General features: G+C 58.0%; 1 protein-coding gene across 1 annotated transcript in view; it reads left to right on the top strand.

Moving 5' to 3' along the window:
• Nucleotides 1-9,487, top strand: part of NKAIN1 (sodium/potassium transporting ATPase interacting 1) — a 38,530-nt gene extending 29,043 nt beyond the window's left edge. Inside the window, exons 4-7 of the mRNA XM_071453075.1 lie at nt 326-523; nt 1,449-1,509; nt 4,146-4,227; nt 7,803-9,487. Of these exons, the coding sequence (XP_071309176.1) occupies nt 326-523; nt 1,449-1,509; nt 4,146-4,227; nt 7,803-7,812 (351 nt within the window). The 3' untranslated portion in view covers nt 7,813-9,487. The remainder of the gene's footprint in view (nt 1-325; nt 524-1,448; nt 1,510-4,145; nt 4,228-7,802) is intronic.
• The last annotated feature ends 3,734 nt before the right edge of the window (nt 9,488-13,221 follow it).

The following is a 13,221-nucleotide window of genomic DNA, read 5'->3' as shown; positions in this document are numbered from 1 at the left end:
TTCTTTTCTTCTTCTTTCTTCTTTCCTTTCTTCTTCTACTTCTTTCTTTTCTTCTTTCATTTCTTCTTTTTTCTTCTTTCTTTTCTTCTTATTTTCTTATTTCTTTTCTTCTTCCTTTTCTTATTTCTTTTATTCTTCTTCATCTTCTTCTTCTTCTTTCTTTTCTTCTTCTTTCTTTGTCTTTCTTCTTTCCTTTTTCTTCTTTTTTTTTCTTTCTTCCTTCTTCTTCCTTTTCTTCTTTCTTCTTCTTCCTCCTTCTTCCTTCTTCCTTCTCCTTCTTCCTTCTCCTTCTTCCTTCTCCTTCTTCCTCCTCCTCCTCCTGCAGGACCGGGATTTCATCATGACCTTCAACACGTCCCTGCACCGCTCGTGGTGGATGGAGAACGGCCCTGGCTGCCTGGTGACGCCGGTGCTCAACTCTGCGCTGGCTCCCGAGGATCACCACGTCATCACGGTCAGCGGCTGCCTGCTGGACTACCAGTACATCGAGGTGGTGAGCAGCGCCACGCAGATCTTCCTGGCGGTAAGGGCGGCCCTGCTCCCCCTCCGTCCCACACCGCGAATGGGACCGGCGGGGTGGAGGGGCTGGGGTGAGCAGAGGGGCCGCGGTGTCCCCGTCACCGTTTCTGTCACCCAGAGAGGAGCAGGCAGAGCCCTGCCAGCACCCAGGGGGGTGTCTCACCCCAAAACTTGTTGGGTCGAGGGCTGGATGCTGCAGGGATGGAGGAATCACTCCTTGGGAATGAGCTGCTGGAATGTGCTGCCAGCCGGGAGGGAGGGCCCCCCTTGCTGGTGACTGTCACCCCTGTGACAGGGAGGTGGCAATGGGGCACGCCTGGAGGCAGAGCTCCCTAAAATGGAGCTTTGAGGGGAATCGGGGTTCCCAAAGGGGCTCCCAGCCCTGTGTGGGGCTCAGCACCCTCTGTGAGGTGCCAGCTCCAGCCCCCTTGGAGCCCCTCCTTGTGCAGCTGGATCCACCCAACCCTGCTGCACCCCAAATGGCCCCAGGATGGGATTCCCAAGGCTCCCAGTTCACTGCCAGGGCCCCCAAGTCACTCCCAGTGCCCCCCAGGTCACTCCCAGGACCCTCAGTTCACCCCCATGGTCACCCCCAGTGCCCCCAGGTCACTTCCAGTGCTCCCCAAATCACTCCCAAGGCTCCCAGTTCACTGCCAGGGCCCCCATGGTCACTCCCAAGGCCTCCAGGTCACTCCCAGGGCCCCCCTGGTCACTCCCAAGACCCCCAGGCCACTCCCAGGGCCCCCATGGTCACTCCCAAGGCCCCCATGGTCACTCCCAGGGCCCCCATGGTCACTCCCAGTCTCCCCAGTTCATTTCCAGTGCCCCCAGGTCACTCCCAGGCCCCCAGCCATGCCCCCACTGGCACTGTGCCCGTTGTGCTGCCCATGCCCCCATAACCAGCCTCTCCCTGCCCTGTTTCTCCCCAGCTCTTCGGCTTCGTCTACGCCTGCTACGTCAGCAAAGTGTTCCTGGAGGAGGAGGACAGCTGTGAGTGCCTTGGCTGGGGGACAGGGACACAGGTCCTCAGCTGGTGCCACCCTGAGGGGATGGCAGCTCCCAGCGGGGTCTGGGGAGGCAATGCCCGGGTCCCTGACAGCTGAGGAAATCCCTTTAGTTGGGTTTTTCCCCTGTTTTCCCATCCCTGGTGAGGCAGAGCTGCTGGGCTGTGATGGGGCCGCTGTCACCTCCCTTCTCCCTTGGCAGCCACCGTGACTTGGGGACACTGTGTCCCCCGGGCTGTGTCCCCACTGCCAGGATTTCACCCCAAACCAGGGGGAAAACAGCATTTTAGGCAAAGTGAAGGCTGACTTTATCCAATCTGTGCTGCTCCTCCTGCTCTCACCCCAATCCCTGCAAACTCCCCTCGGGAAGCGCCCCGGCCCCGTGAGCCAGGTGGTCGAGGCTGAGGCTGTCCAAGTGCATTAAAAGCTCATCTGCCATTAATTAATTCCCACCAGCTGGCAGATCCCTGCAGGGCTGGGCCACAGCCACCCGGATGTGCCCCTTCCCTGGGCTCAGCACTGGGCTTAGACTGGGCTCAGCACCGGGCTTAGACTGGGCTCAGCACTGGGGTCAGGACTGGGATCAGACTGGGCTCAGCACCGGGATCAGACCAGGCATGGACTGAGCTCAGCACTGGGGTCAGACTGGGATCAGACCAAGCTCAGACCGGGCTCAGACCGGGTTTAGACTGGGATCAGAACCAGGATCAGACCAGGCTCAGACTGGGCCCAGCACCAGGCTCAGACCGGGATCAGACTGGGCTCAGCACTGGGGTCAGGACTGGGATCAGACTGGGCTCAGCACCGGGATCAGACCAGGCGTGGACTGGGCTCAGCACTGGGCTCAGACCAGGTTTAGACTGGGATCAGACTGGGCTCAGCACCAGGCTCAGCACTGGGATCAGACTGGGCTCAGCACTGGGATCAGACCAAGCTCAGCACCAGGCTCAGCACCCCCCTCATGCCCACAGGTGGTCCCAGCCCAGCCTGGGGCTGCAGCACCCCCAGGTTTTCCTCCTTTCCCATGGAAATAAAACATTCCCGTGGGGAATTGGCCTCTGCCTGGGGGAACAGCTCCTTTCCAAAGGGTTTACCCAGCGCTGGCGGCTCTGGAGCACGTTTGCACTCCCACAAACTCTGCATCCAACACAATTTTAATATTAATGCTGCCTCAGCCCGGGATGCAAATGCATCTTTTTAATGGAATATCTTATTAGATTTGAAATGGATGGATGGTGTCAAAATTGAGAGCTGGGGGAATATTGAGTCAGGAAGGGAAATATTCCAGGAGAGGAGGACTCTGCCCTGGAGCTCTCAGCTCTCGGACACTCATGAATAACCCACCCCAATGTGGGATTTGGGGATCCTGGAAAGGTTGGAAGTCCCAGCCTGGCTGCACCTGGAGTCCATCCCTGTGCTGGCTGTGCCAGGGAGAGGGGTCAGGTCTGGGGAAACACGGGGTGATCTGCGAGAAGTTGGGGCATGCCCACCCACCCGGGGCACCCCCAGAACCCCCAGGACACCCCCAGCCCCCCAGAGCTGCCCCGGCACCGCTCGGGACGAGGGGCCGGGCTCTGACCCCCCGGACCGGGCTCGGAGCCGCCAGGCAGGAAACCCCAGCGGTGAAAGCTGCTCTATGGAGCCTGCAATGGCCCGAGGTGACAGCCCCAAAGGGGCGCTGATTCCCCCGTGACTGTCCCGCAATGCTGAAATGCCAGCCCCGCGGGCAGCGGGGGGAATCGCGCCCTCTCTGTGCGGCGGGGCTGTGCTGGGGAGAACGGACGGGAACGGAGCCGCTGCCCCCGCGGGAGCTGCTCCGGCTCCTTCCCCCCATTTCCCCCGGTGTTTTCCCGGGATGCCGCCGCGATCCCGGCTGCTGTTCCCTGCGGTGAAGCCCTGGCCGGGGGTGCCCCTGTGCCTCCCTGGGTGCTCCATTCCAGGCTGCCCAGAGCCCGTGGGGTCTCCAAAGCTGCCTGGACAGAATTCCAAGTGCCCCGGGGGACCCTGCCTGAGCGGGGGGTTGGGCTGGGTGACCCCCAGGGGTCCCTTCTGAGCTGATCCAGTTTGTGGCGCTGATTTATTCCCTTGGGAATGCAGCACTGGGATCCCTGGGATGCTGAGGTGGTTCAGGGTCACCAAATCACGGGATGGTTTGGGTGGGAAGGGACCTGAAATGCCCTCCAGTGCCAGCCCTGCCATGGCAGGGCCACCTCTCACTGTGCCAGGTGCTGCCAGCCCCAATGTCCAGCCTGGCCTTGGGCACTGCCAGGGCTCCAGGGGCAGCCCCAGCTGCTCTGGCAATTCCAGCCCAGCCCCTGCCCACCCTGCCAGGGAACAATTCCCAATTCCCAAGATCCCATCCAGCCCTGCCCTCTGCCACTGGCAGCCATTCCCTGCCTCCTGTCCCTCCATCCTTGGCCCCAGTCCCTCTGCAGCTCTCCTGGAGCCCCTGCAGGCCCTGCAAGGGCTCTGAGAGTTTCCCAATTTCACACTGAGCACTCGCATTTCCCTGGGGTGTCACATTTTGATGGGATGCAGCTGCAGCCCGGGATGTTCCCATCCCACGGGGATCTCCCTGCTGCCCTTCCCGGCTCACCCCGCTGCTCTCCTGGCTCTCTCCAGTTGATTTCATCGGCGGCTTTGACTCCTACGGGTACCAGGCACCCCAGAAGACGTCGCACCTGCAGCTACAGCCGCTCTACACGTGAGTGCCGGGGTGCTCAGGGGTGCAGGCCCCTCAGTGTGCCCAGACTTGGGGCTGCGCATCCTCCCCGCAGATCCCCAGGCTCCACCCGGGCAGGGTCGGGCGCTCTGGGGAGGATCCCGCTCGCGGTTTGTGTTCGCTGGTTTTGTGTTCCCTGGGTTTTGTTCGCTGAGTTTTGTTTGCTGGGTTTGTGTTCGGTGGGTTTGTGTTCGCTGGGTTTGTGTTCGCTGGGTTTGGGTTTGTTCACTGGGTTTTGCTCGCTGGGTTTTGCTCGCTGGGTTTGTGTTCACTGGGTTTTGTTCGCTGAGTTTTGTTCGCTGGGTTTGTGTTCAGTGGGTTTGTGTTCAGTGGGTTTGTGTTCGCTGGGTTTGGGTTTGTTCGCTGGGTTTGGGTTTGTTCACTGGGTTTTGCTCGCTGGGTTTTGCTCGCTGGGTTTGTGTTCACTGGGTTTGTGTTCGCTGGGTTTCGCTTGCTGGGTTTGGGTTTGTTCACTGGGTTTGTGTTCACTGGGTTTGGGTTTGCTCGCTGGGTTTTGCTCACTGGGTTTTGCTCACTGGGTTTTGCTCGCTGGGTTTGTGTTCACTGGGTTTGGGTTTGTTTGCTGGGTTTGTGTTCGCTGGGTTTGGGTTTGTTCGCTGGGTTTTGCTTGCTGGGTTTTGCTCGCTGGGTTTGTGTTCACTGGGTTTTGCTCGCTGGGTTTTGCTCGCTGGGTTTGTGTTCACTGGGTTTGTTCACTGGGTTTGTGTTCGCTGGGTTTGGGTTTGTTCACTGGGTTTTGCTCGCTGGGTTTTGCTCGCTGGGTTTTATTCGCTGGGTTTTGTTTGCTGAGCTCCCCCGCCGTGCCCAGGGCAGAATCCCTCTCCTGATAAGCGCAGCCGCCTCCTCCTCCTCGCTCTCCCTCCCCGTTAAGCCGAGCTCGATAAACACTCCAGCGAGATAAGGCTCGCAAATCTAAAGGGATTAACCTCGAGCAGGCTCTGCCCGCTGCCAAAAATTAATTATATTTTAAGCCTTGGATGCAAATTGAAGGGCAGGCGATGCCATTGGGGAGGCAGAGAGGGGCTGGGAGGGGACAAATCCCTCTGTGACACTGCTGGGGACACTGATGGGGTCGGGGGGAGCACCCATGGGTGCTGTGCCCCCTGCACGGGGCTGCTCCTTCCCTGGGAGCCCCCCGGGTGTGGGTGGGACACAGGTGGGGACATGGATGGTGGCACTGGCACCTCCTGGCACATCCTGGGGGTTACTGGGGTGTCCTCCCTCACCTTGGGGGTCCCAGGAGTGTTGTCCCATGGATGGGACGCGTCCCCTGTGTCCCTTCATCCCTGCCTGGGTGGGACTGGGCAAAGCCACCATGGGCAGAGGGACAGGGGAGCCACCCTGACCGCCCCAGGGCACAGGGGAGCCTGTCCTGTCCCCATGTCACCCCCAGAGCACAGGGTAGCCTGTCCTGTCCCCATGTCACCCCTCAGAGCACAGGGGAGCCTGTCCTGTCCCCATGTCACCCCCAGGGGCACAGCAGACCCTGATGGCACAGGGGTCAGGGCTGAAAGCTGCAGGATTTGGGGAAATCAGCTCAAAATTGGATTTGAAGTGCTGGGGACAGCAGCTTTGGACACACAGGGGACACAAAAGCTGCTGGCACAGAAGGCTGGGGCTGTGTCACCAGGTGGGGACACCTCGGCTCCTGGGGGTCCCTGTCCCTATCCTAGGGGGTTGTTCCCTCCCTGTGCCCTCTGCCCCTCCCAGTGTCCCCCTGGCACTGCCCCAGCTGCCAGGGACCCGGCCTGGGGTGTTGGGTGACACCAGGACACTGTCACCGCCCTGCCAGCTCCCCCCTGTCCCCAGCAGCTCATTAATGAGCCACTGATAAATTAATTGATGCAGTTGTCATTTCCATGTCCGCTCCATTCCCCTGGCAGCAGGGGCAGCTCAGGGACTCAGGGGTGCCCCTGTCCCCAAAGGAGGGGACACGGAGAGGACAAGGAGGGGACACAGGGAGGGCTCCTCCCACCAGCCAGGGGACAAACAAGGGCTGGCCTGGCTCTGTGGGGCAGGTCACTCCTGTCCCCAGGGCCACTCCTGTCCCCAGGGTCAGCCGGGCTGCAGCAATTACAGCTCATTCTGCAGTTTCTAATTAGCTGTGATTGAATTAACGGACACGTGAAGAGATCCGGGAATAATAACAATAACAATATAATTATTATTAATTATAATAATTTTACTATATCGTTAATTATTTTAATTATTATTAATTATTATTAATTAACAATAATATTATGTCATTATTCATTATTCATTATCGTTATTTTATATTATACATATTTATTATTATTATTATTATTATTATTATTATTATTATTATTATTATTATATTGTTGTTAACAATAACAACAATAAGGAAAACCTGTGATATAACAACGGTTTAATAATTGAAATGAAGCAAAATATAATAACCAGAATAATAGCAGTAGTAATAGTGGTAACAGTTGTAGTAGCAAGTGTATTATTATTATTAATAAAAATAAAAAGCGACGACAATAATAGGGAGAACTTGGGGGTAACAACAGTTTAATGACTGAAGTTAAGAAAAATATAATAACAAGAATAATAGTAGTAGGAGGAGCTGTATTATTATTATTATTAAGAAGAAGAAAAATATCAACAATAACAGGGAAAACCTGTGTGGTAACAGTTTAATAACTGAAATTAAAGAATATATAATAACAGGAATAATAGTAATAGTAGTAGTTATAATAGTTGTAGGAGGAGCTGTATTATTATCAATAAAAATAAAAATAGCAACAACAATAACAGGGAGAACTTGTGGGGTAACAACAGTTTAATAACTGAAATTAAGCAAAAGATAACAAGAAGAATAATAACACTAGTATAATAGCAGCAACAATAGAATAATAGCACTAGTAGCAGTAGCAGCTGTATTATTATTAGTATTAATAATAACAACAATAAAATTATTAATGATAACAACGATAGCAATGCTGATTATAATAACAATAATAAAAATAAAAAATAAACCCCCCCAAAAAATAAAAATAAAAATAATAAAAATAAAAAAGACAAAAAAGATAAAATAAAAAAGATAAAATAAAAATAAAATTATAATAGACACACGAAGAAGAGAGAAGGATGAACCCCAGGAACACGCTGTCCCCATGTGAGGGGACACCAGCCCCGCTCCCCAGCCGCTCTCTGACATTTTTGGGGGTGGAAGAGAGCAGTGACCCCATGAGCAGGGGGTCACTGTCCCCTTCTGGCCGCGGCTCTTTGTCCCCATGTGGGGACACTCCATGGGCTCTCTCCCATCCCTTCCTGTCCCCTCTTTGTCCCCATGTGGGGACACTCCATGGGCTCTCTCCCATCCCTTCCTGTCCCCTCTTTGTCCCCATGTGGGGACACTCCATGGGCTCTCTCCCATCCCTTCCTGTCCCCTCTTTGTCCCCATGTGGGGACACTCCATGGGCTCTCTCCCATCTCTTCCTGTCCCCTCTTTGTCCCCATGTGGGGACACTCCATGGGCTCTCTCCCATCCCTTCCTGTCCCCTCTTTTCCAGCTCGGGATAACCGGAGCCAGCGGCGCCAGGACCCCGCGGTGCCACCACCCCCTGATGCCACCACCCCCGGCGCGACGGGGCCACCACCCTGCTGCAGCCCGGGACATGGCGGGGGCTGTGCCACCCCCTGGGCACCCCCTGCCCGCCGTGGGGACACGGGGACAGCGCGGAGGTGGCAGCGCTCACGGGACACCGCTGGATGTGTTTGTCCCAGCCTGGCTTTTCCTTGGAGCAGCGGAGCGGGCTCGGGACAGGGACAGGGACAGGGACAGCACCGCCCTGGGGACAGGCGGGCTCGGGACAATGTCCTGACACTCTGGATCTGGCTCAGACTGGCTCCGAGCACGGGATTGGTGCTCCCGGGAGGAATTCTCCCACCGGGATGAAGCAGCAGTGCCGGGACTCGCTCTGGGACGCTCCGAGGAGTCGGATCCATCCATCAGCATCGCCTCGACCCCAGATTTGGGGACACGGGGACACACAGGACCCTGCACCCCCTCCCTGCCACGTTTTGGGGGCCTTGCTCCGAGCTGGGAGCCCCGAGGCTGCCGCAGCCCAGCCCCTCCCCGGCCCTTGGAACGATCTGATGAATGTTTTGGGTTTTGCTTTGGGATTATTTTTTCCAATAATTTCTTTGGGTTTTTATTTAATTTAAAGTGCCTGAGTAGACTCTGGCTGAGCTGGGCCCCCCCCCAAGGCTGACACCGTGCCTTCAGCAGGGCTGGGACCCCCAGGGCCCCCCCAAACCTCACCCAGGGCTGGGGGTCCCACCCTGGTCCCTTCATCCGTGGGGGGCTCGGTGCCAAATTCATCCATCAGCTCCAGTGGCACAGGGACACCGGCACTGGGGGAGGATTTTGGGGGGTGTGAGATGGGCTGGGCAGGGATTGCTTTGCAGGAGGAAGATCAGCTGGGAAGGAAAAGCCTTGGAAGAAAGTGGAAGGAAAAAAAGGAGTTTCCTGGAGCGTCCCAGCTCCCCAGAACCTTCTCACTCTCCTTTCTGTGGGATGTGGCTCCTCCAGGATCCTGGATCTGCTCCCAGGCCCACCCTGCCCCCCTGGGAGGGAGCTGGGGAATTTGGGTGGATTTCACCTCCCAGCTGTTTCTCCTCCAGTGCCAGGGGAGTTTTGTACACCCTGGAATGGTTTTTGGCCCTTCCCAACAGGGAGCCCTGGAAGTGCCAGGGCGCGGAGCTGGGATGGGCTGAGCCAGCTCCAGCCAAGCTGTGAACTCTACAGGCAATAATTTTCCACCCTTTGCCCCTATTTTTCCATGGAAAATCGTGTTTTTTTCAGGCAGTGATCCCCCTCATCCCCCAGTACACATCCCCATCACCAAGCCCTGGAGCCAGCAGCATCTTTGGGGTTTATTTTCCTCTCCAGGACCAAGGGTGCTGCACTGACCTGCTCTGGGATGGGATGGGATGGGATGGACAGGCAGACACTCCCCTGCTCCCAACCCTTCCCAAGCCCAGCAGGAAGCAGCAGGAAGAGCTCACTGCGTTAAAGCTCTGGGGAAGAGCCTCCCTCCCTCCCTCCCCTGGGCTCCACAGGGGCCGGGCACGGCGCTCCAGGACCTTGGGTGTTTCTGTTCCGTTGGCTTGGTTTTCTATGAGCCCGTCTTTGTAACGTGAATTGAGGATTTCTTTTCTATTCTGTAATTATAAAAGTCAAAGGAAAGTTTCAGCTGGTGCTGTTCTGCTTCGGGGCATTTCCCTTCCCCAGGCAGTTCAGGTGATTAAGGTGGGGGTGGTTTTTAAATTTTTTTTTAAATTCCTTTTCTCTTTTTCCCTTCCTTAACACTGTCACCTCCCTCCTCAGGGCTCTGAATGCCCGAGATTTCCCCATCTTATATCATGGAATGGTTTGGATTGGGAAAAGAGCTTAAACCCCATCCATTGCCACCCCTGCCACAGCAGGGCCACCTCCCACTGTGCCAGGTGCTGCCAGCCCCAATGCCCAGCCTGGCCTTGGGCACTGCCAGGGCTCCAGGGGCAGCCACAGCTGCTCTGGCAATTCCAGCCCAGCCCCTGCCCACCCTGCCAGGGAACAATTCCCAATTCCCAAGATCCCATCCAGCCCTGCCCTCTGCCATTGGCAGCCATTCCCTGCCTCCTGTCCCTCCATCCTTGGCCCCAGTCCCTCTGCAGCTCTCCTGGAGCCCCTGCAGGCCCTGCAAGGGCTCTGAGCTCTCCCTGGAGCCTTCTCCTCTCCAGGGGAGCATCCCCAGCTCTCCCAGCCTGGCTCCAGAGGGGCTCCAGCCCTGCAGCAGCTCCGTGGGCTCCTCTGGACTCTCTCCAGCAGCTCCAGGTCCTTGATTTCGGAGGCTCCAGGGCTGGGACAGCTCTGCAGGTCGGTTCATTCCACGGCCACAGCGCTCCAGCATCCCACGGCCCCCCCAGCCGGGGAGTCCATCCCACCGCGCTCCTCCCCAGCTGGGTGGGAGGGGCGAACCCTTCCCCTTCCCCCATCACGGATCTGCCCCTTCCCCAACAACCTCCCAGCCCAGCCCAGCCCAGCCCGGCCCGGCCCAACCAGGCTCCGCAGCGGGGCCGGGCACACCGGGACATTCTCCGGAGGTGGCGGAGCTGCAGCTTCGCCCTCCTGGGAAGGGCGGGAGAGCATCAAACTGGAGGCTGGAATGGACTCCTTAAAGTGGTTTTCCATTAAAACCTTTAATTTTGGGGCACAAGTCCGAGTTTATAACCGCAGGTTTGGTTTTAGAGCCGGAATCGTGTTTTGAGAGCAGCAGGGGGAATTCTTGTGACGGGGCCAAAGCTGTCCCAAATGTCACCTGTGCCGTGTGATGTCCCCACCCCGTCCCCAGCCGAGTCTGGAGCCGGGACACGGGTGCAGCGCCCCAAAAAACCATCGGGGCACCCCAGATTTAAAATCCAGAGAGTGTGGGCATTGCATTGATCCTCACAGACACGGGGGAGTCTGGGGGGTCGCTCTGAACTCCGGCCCCAGCCGGTCCCTCTGCACAGCCCGGGTCCCATTCTCACGGTCCCCGTCCCCTTCCCTACACACCCTGTCCCATTCCCAGAGCCCCTGTCTCCTCACCAAAACCCTGTCCCATTCCCACAGCCCCTGTCTCCTCACCAAAACCCTGTCCCCTCCCGAAACCTCTGTCCCCCCCCCAGCCCCTGTCCCCTCACACTGTCCTTGTTCCCTCTCCAAGTCCCTGTCCCCTCCTCACACTCCTGTCCCGTCCCCAGCCCTGTCCCCTCTCCAAACCCCTGTCCCCTCACACAGGCCCTGTCCCCTCACACAGGCCCTGTCCCCTTCCAGCCCTGTCCCCCTCACACAGCCCCTGTCCCCCTCACACAGCCCCGTCCCCTCACACAGTCCCTGTCCCCTCACACAGGCCCTGTCCCCTCACACAGGCCCTGTCCTCTCCCAGCCCCTGTCCCCCTCACACAGCCCCTGTCCCCTCCCCAAACCCCTGTCCCCCCCACACAGCCCCTGTCCCCTCACACAGCCCCTGTCCCCCTCACACAGTCCCTGTCCCCTCACACAGCCCCTGTCCCCTCCCAGTCCCTGTCCCCCTCACACAGCCCCTGTCCCCTCCCCAAACCCCTGTCCCCTCACACAGTCCCTGTCCCCTCACACAGCCCCTGTCCTCTCCCAGCCCCTGTCCCCCTCACACAGCCCCTGTCCCCTCCCCAAACCCCTGTCCCCCCCACACAGCCCCTGTCCCCTCACACAGCCCCTGTCCCCCTCACACAGTCCCTGTCCCCTCACACAGCCCCTGTCCCCTCCCAGTCCCTGTCCCCCTCACACAGCCCCTGTCCCCTCCCCAAACCCCTGTCCCCTCACACAGTCCCTGTCCCCTCACACAGCCCCTGTCCCCTCCCAGTCCCTGTCCCCCTCACACAGCCCCTGTCCCCTCACACAGCCCCTGTCCCCCTCACACAGTCCCTGTCCCCTCACACAGGCCCTGTCCCCTCACACAGGCCCTGTCCTCTCCCAGCCCCTGTCCCCCTCACACAGCCCCTGTCCCCTCCCCAAACCCCTGTCCCCCCCACACAGCCCCTGTCCCCTCACACAGCCCCTGTCCCCCTCACACAGTCCCTGTCCCCTCACACAGCCCCTGTCCCCTCCCAGTCCCTGTCCCCCTCACACAGCCCCTGTCCCCTCCCCAAACCCCTGTCCCCTCACACAGTCCCTGTCCCCTCACACAGCCCCTGTCCCCTCCCAGTCCCTGTCCCCCTCACACAGCCCCTGTCCCCCTCACACAGTCCCTGTCCCCTCACACAGCCCCTGTCCCCTCCCCAAACCCCTGTCCCCTCACACAGGCCCTGTCCCCTCCCAGTCCCTGTCCCCCTCACACAGCCCCTGTCCCCTCACACAGGCCCTGTCCCCTCCCCAAACCCCTGTCCCCCTCACACAGGCCCTGTCCCCCTCACACAGCCCCTGTCCCCCTCACACAGGCCCTGTCCCCTCACACAGTCCCTGTCCCCCTCACACAGGCCCTGTCCCCCTCACACAGCCCCTGTCCCCCTCACACAGGCCCTGTCCCCTCCCAGCGCTGTCCCCTCACACAGCCCCTGTCCCCTCCCAGCGTTGTCCCCTCCCCTCGGAGCTGCGCTGTCATTACCGAGTCCGAGCAGTGCCCGGGCTCCGTGCAGAGCCCCGAGCGGGCCGTGCCCGCAAGGGCAGCAGAAACACGAGCTGATTTTCTTCCATCCCCAGCCCGGCAAAGAAACAGCGGAGGAGCAACAAAGGATGAATTTTGCCTCTCGCAGCCGCCGGAGCCCGGCGAGGCCCAGATGTTCAGGAGGAAAAAAGGCGCTTTCAGAGCCTCCAACAAAGGCACAGAGCCGCTTTTCAGGGCTCGGGGATGTGGGGAGCCAGCTGGGAGCTCCAAGGTGTACTGGGACCCGGGGAACGGAGCTCTGAGGTGCTCTCACCAAGCTAAATCATCAAGGGACAGGTTTGGGGTTTGATCCTTCCTGCTTGGGCTCGGGAGCAAGGAGGAATGGAGAGAACATCCCTGAGCGAGGAGGGGTGGAACAAACATCCCTGAGCAAGGAGGGGTGGAGAGAACATCCCTGAGTGAGGAGGAATGGAGAGAACATCCCTGAGAAAAAAGGGATGGAGTGAACATCCCTGAGTGAGGAGGGATGGAGAGAATATCCCTGAGCAAGGAGGGGTGGAGAGAACATCCCTGAGCAAAAAGGGGTGTAGAGAACATCCCTGAGCGAGGAGGGGTGGAGAGAACTGTTGTGGTGTTGTAGGGGTCCCCATGACGAGGTGAGAGGTGAGAATTTGACTCCAAGTTCTGAGAAGACTGATTTGTTATTTTATGATATTATATTAAAGAAATTATATACTAAAACTATACTAAAGAAAGAGAAAGGATACATCAGAAGGTTAGACAAGAATGAATAATAAAAACCCATGATTCCTCAGAGTCC

Source organism: Agelaius tricolor, unplaced genomic scaffold (genome assembly GCF_023055355.1).
Source record: "Agelaius tricolor isolate 1412-34295 unplaced genomic scaffold, bAgeTri1.0.p SCAF_36, whole genome shotgun sequence".
Taxonomy (NCBI): domain Eukaryota; kingdom Metazoa; phylum Chordata; class Aves; order Passeriformes; family Icteridae; genus Agelaius; species Agelaius tricolor.
Note: the sequence above shows the minus strand (reverse complement) of the source record. Positions and strands in the feature narration are given on the sequence as shown.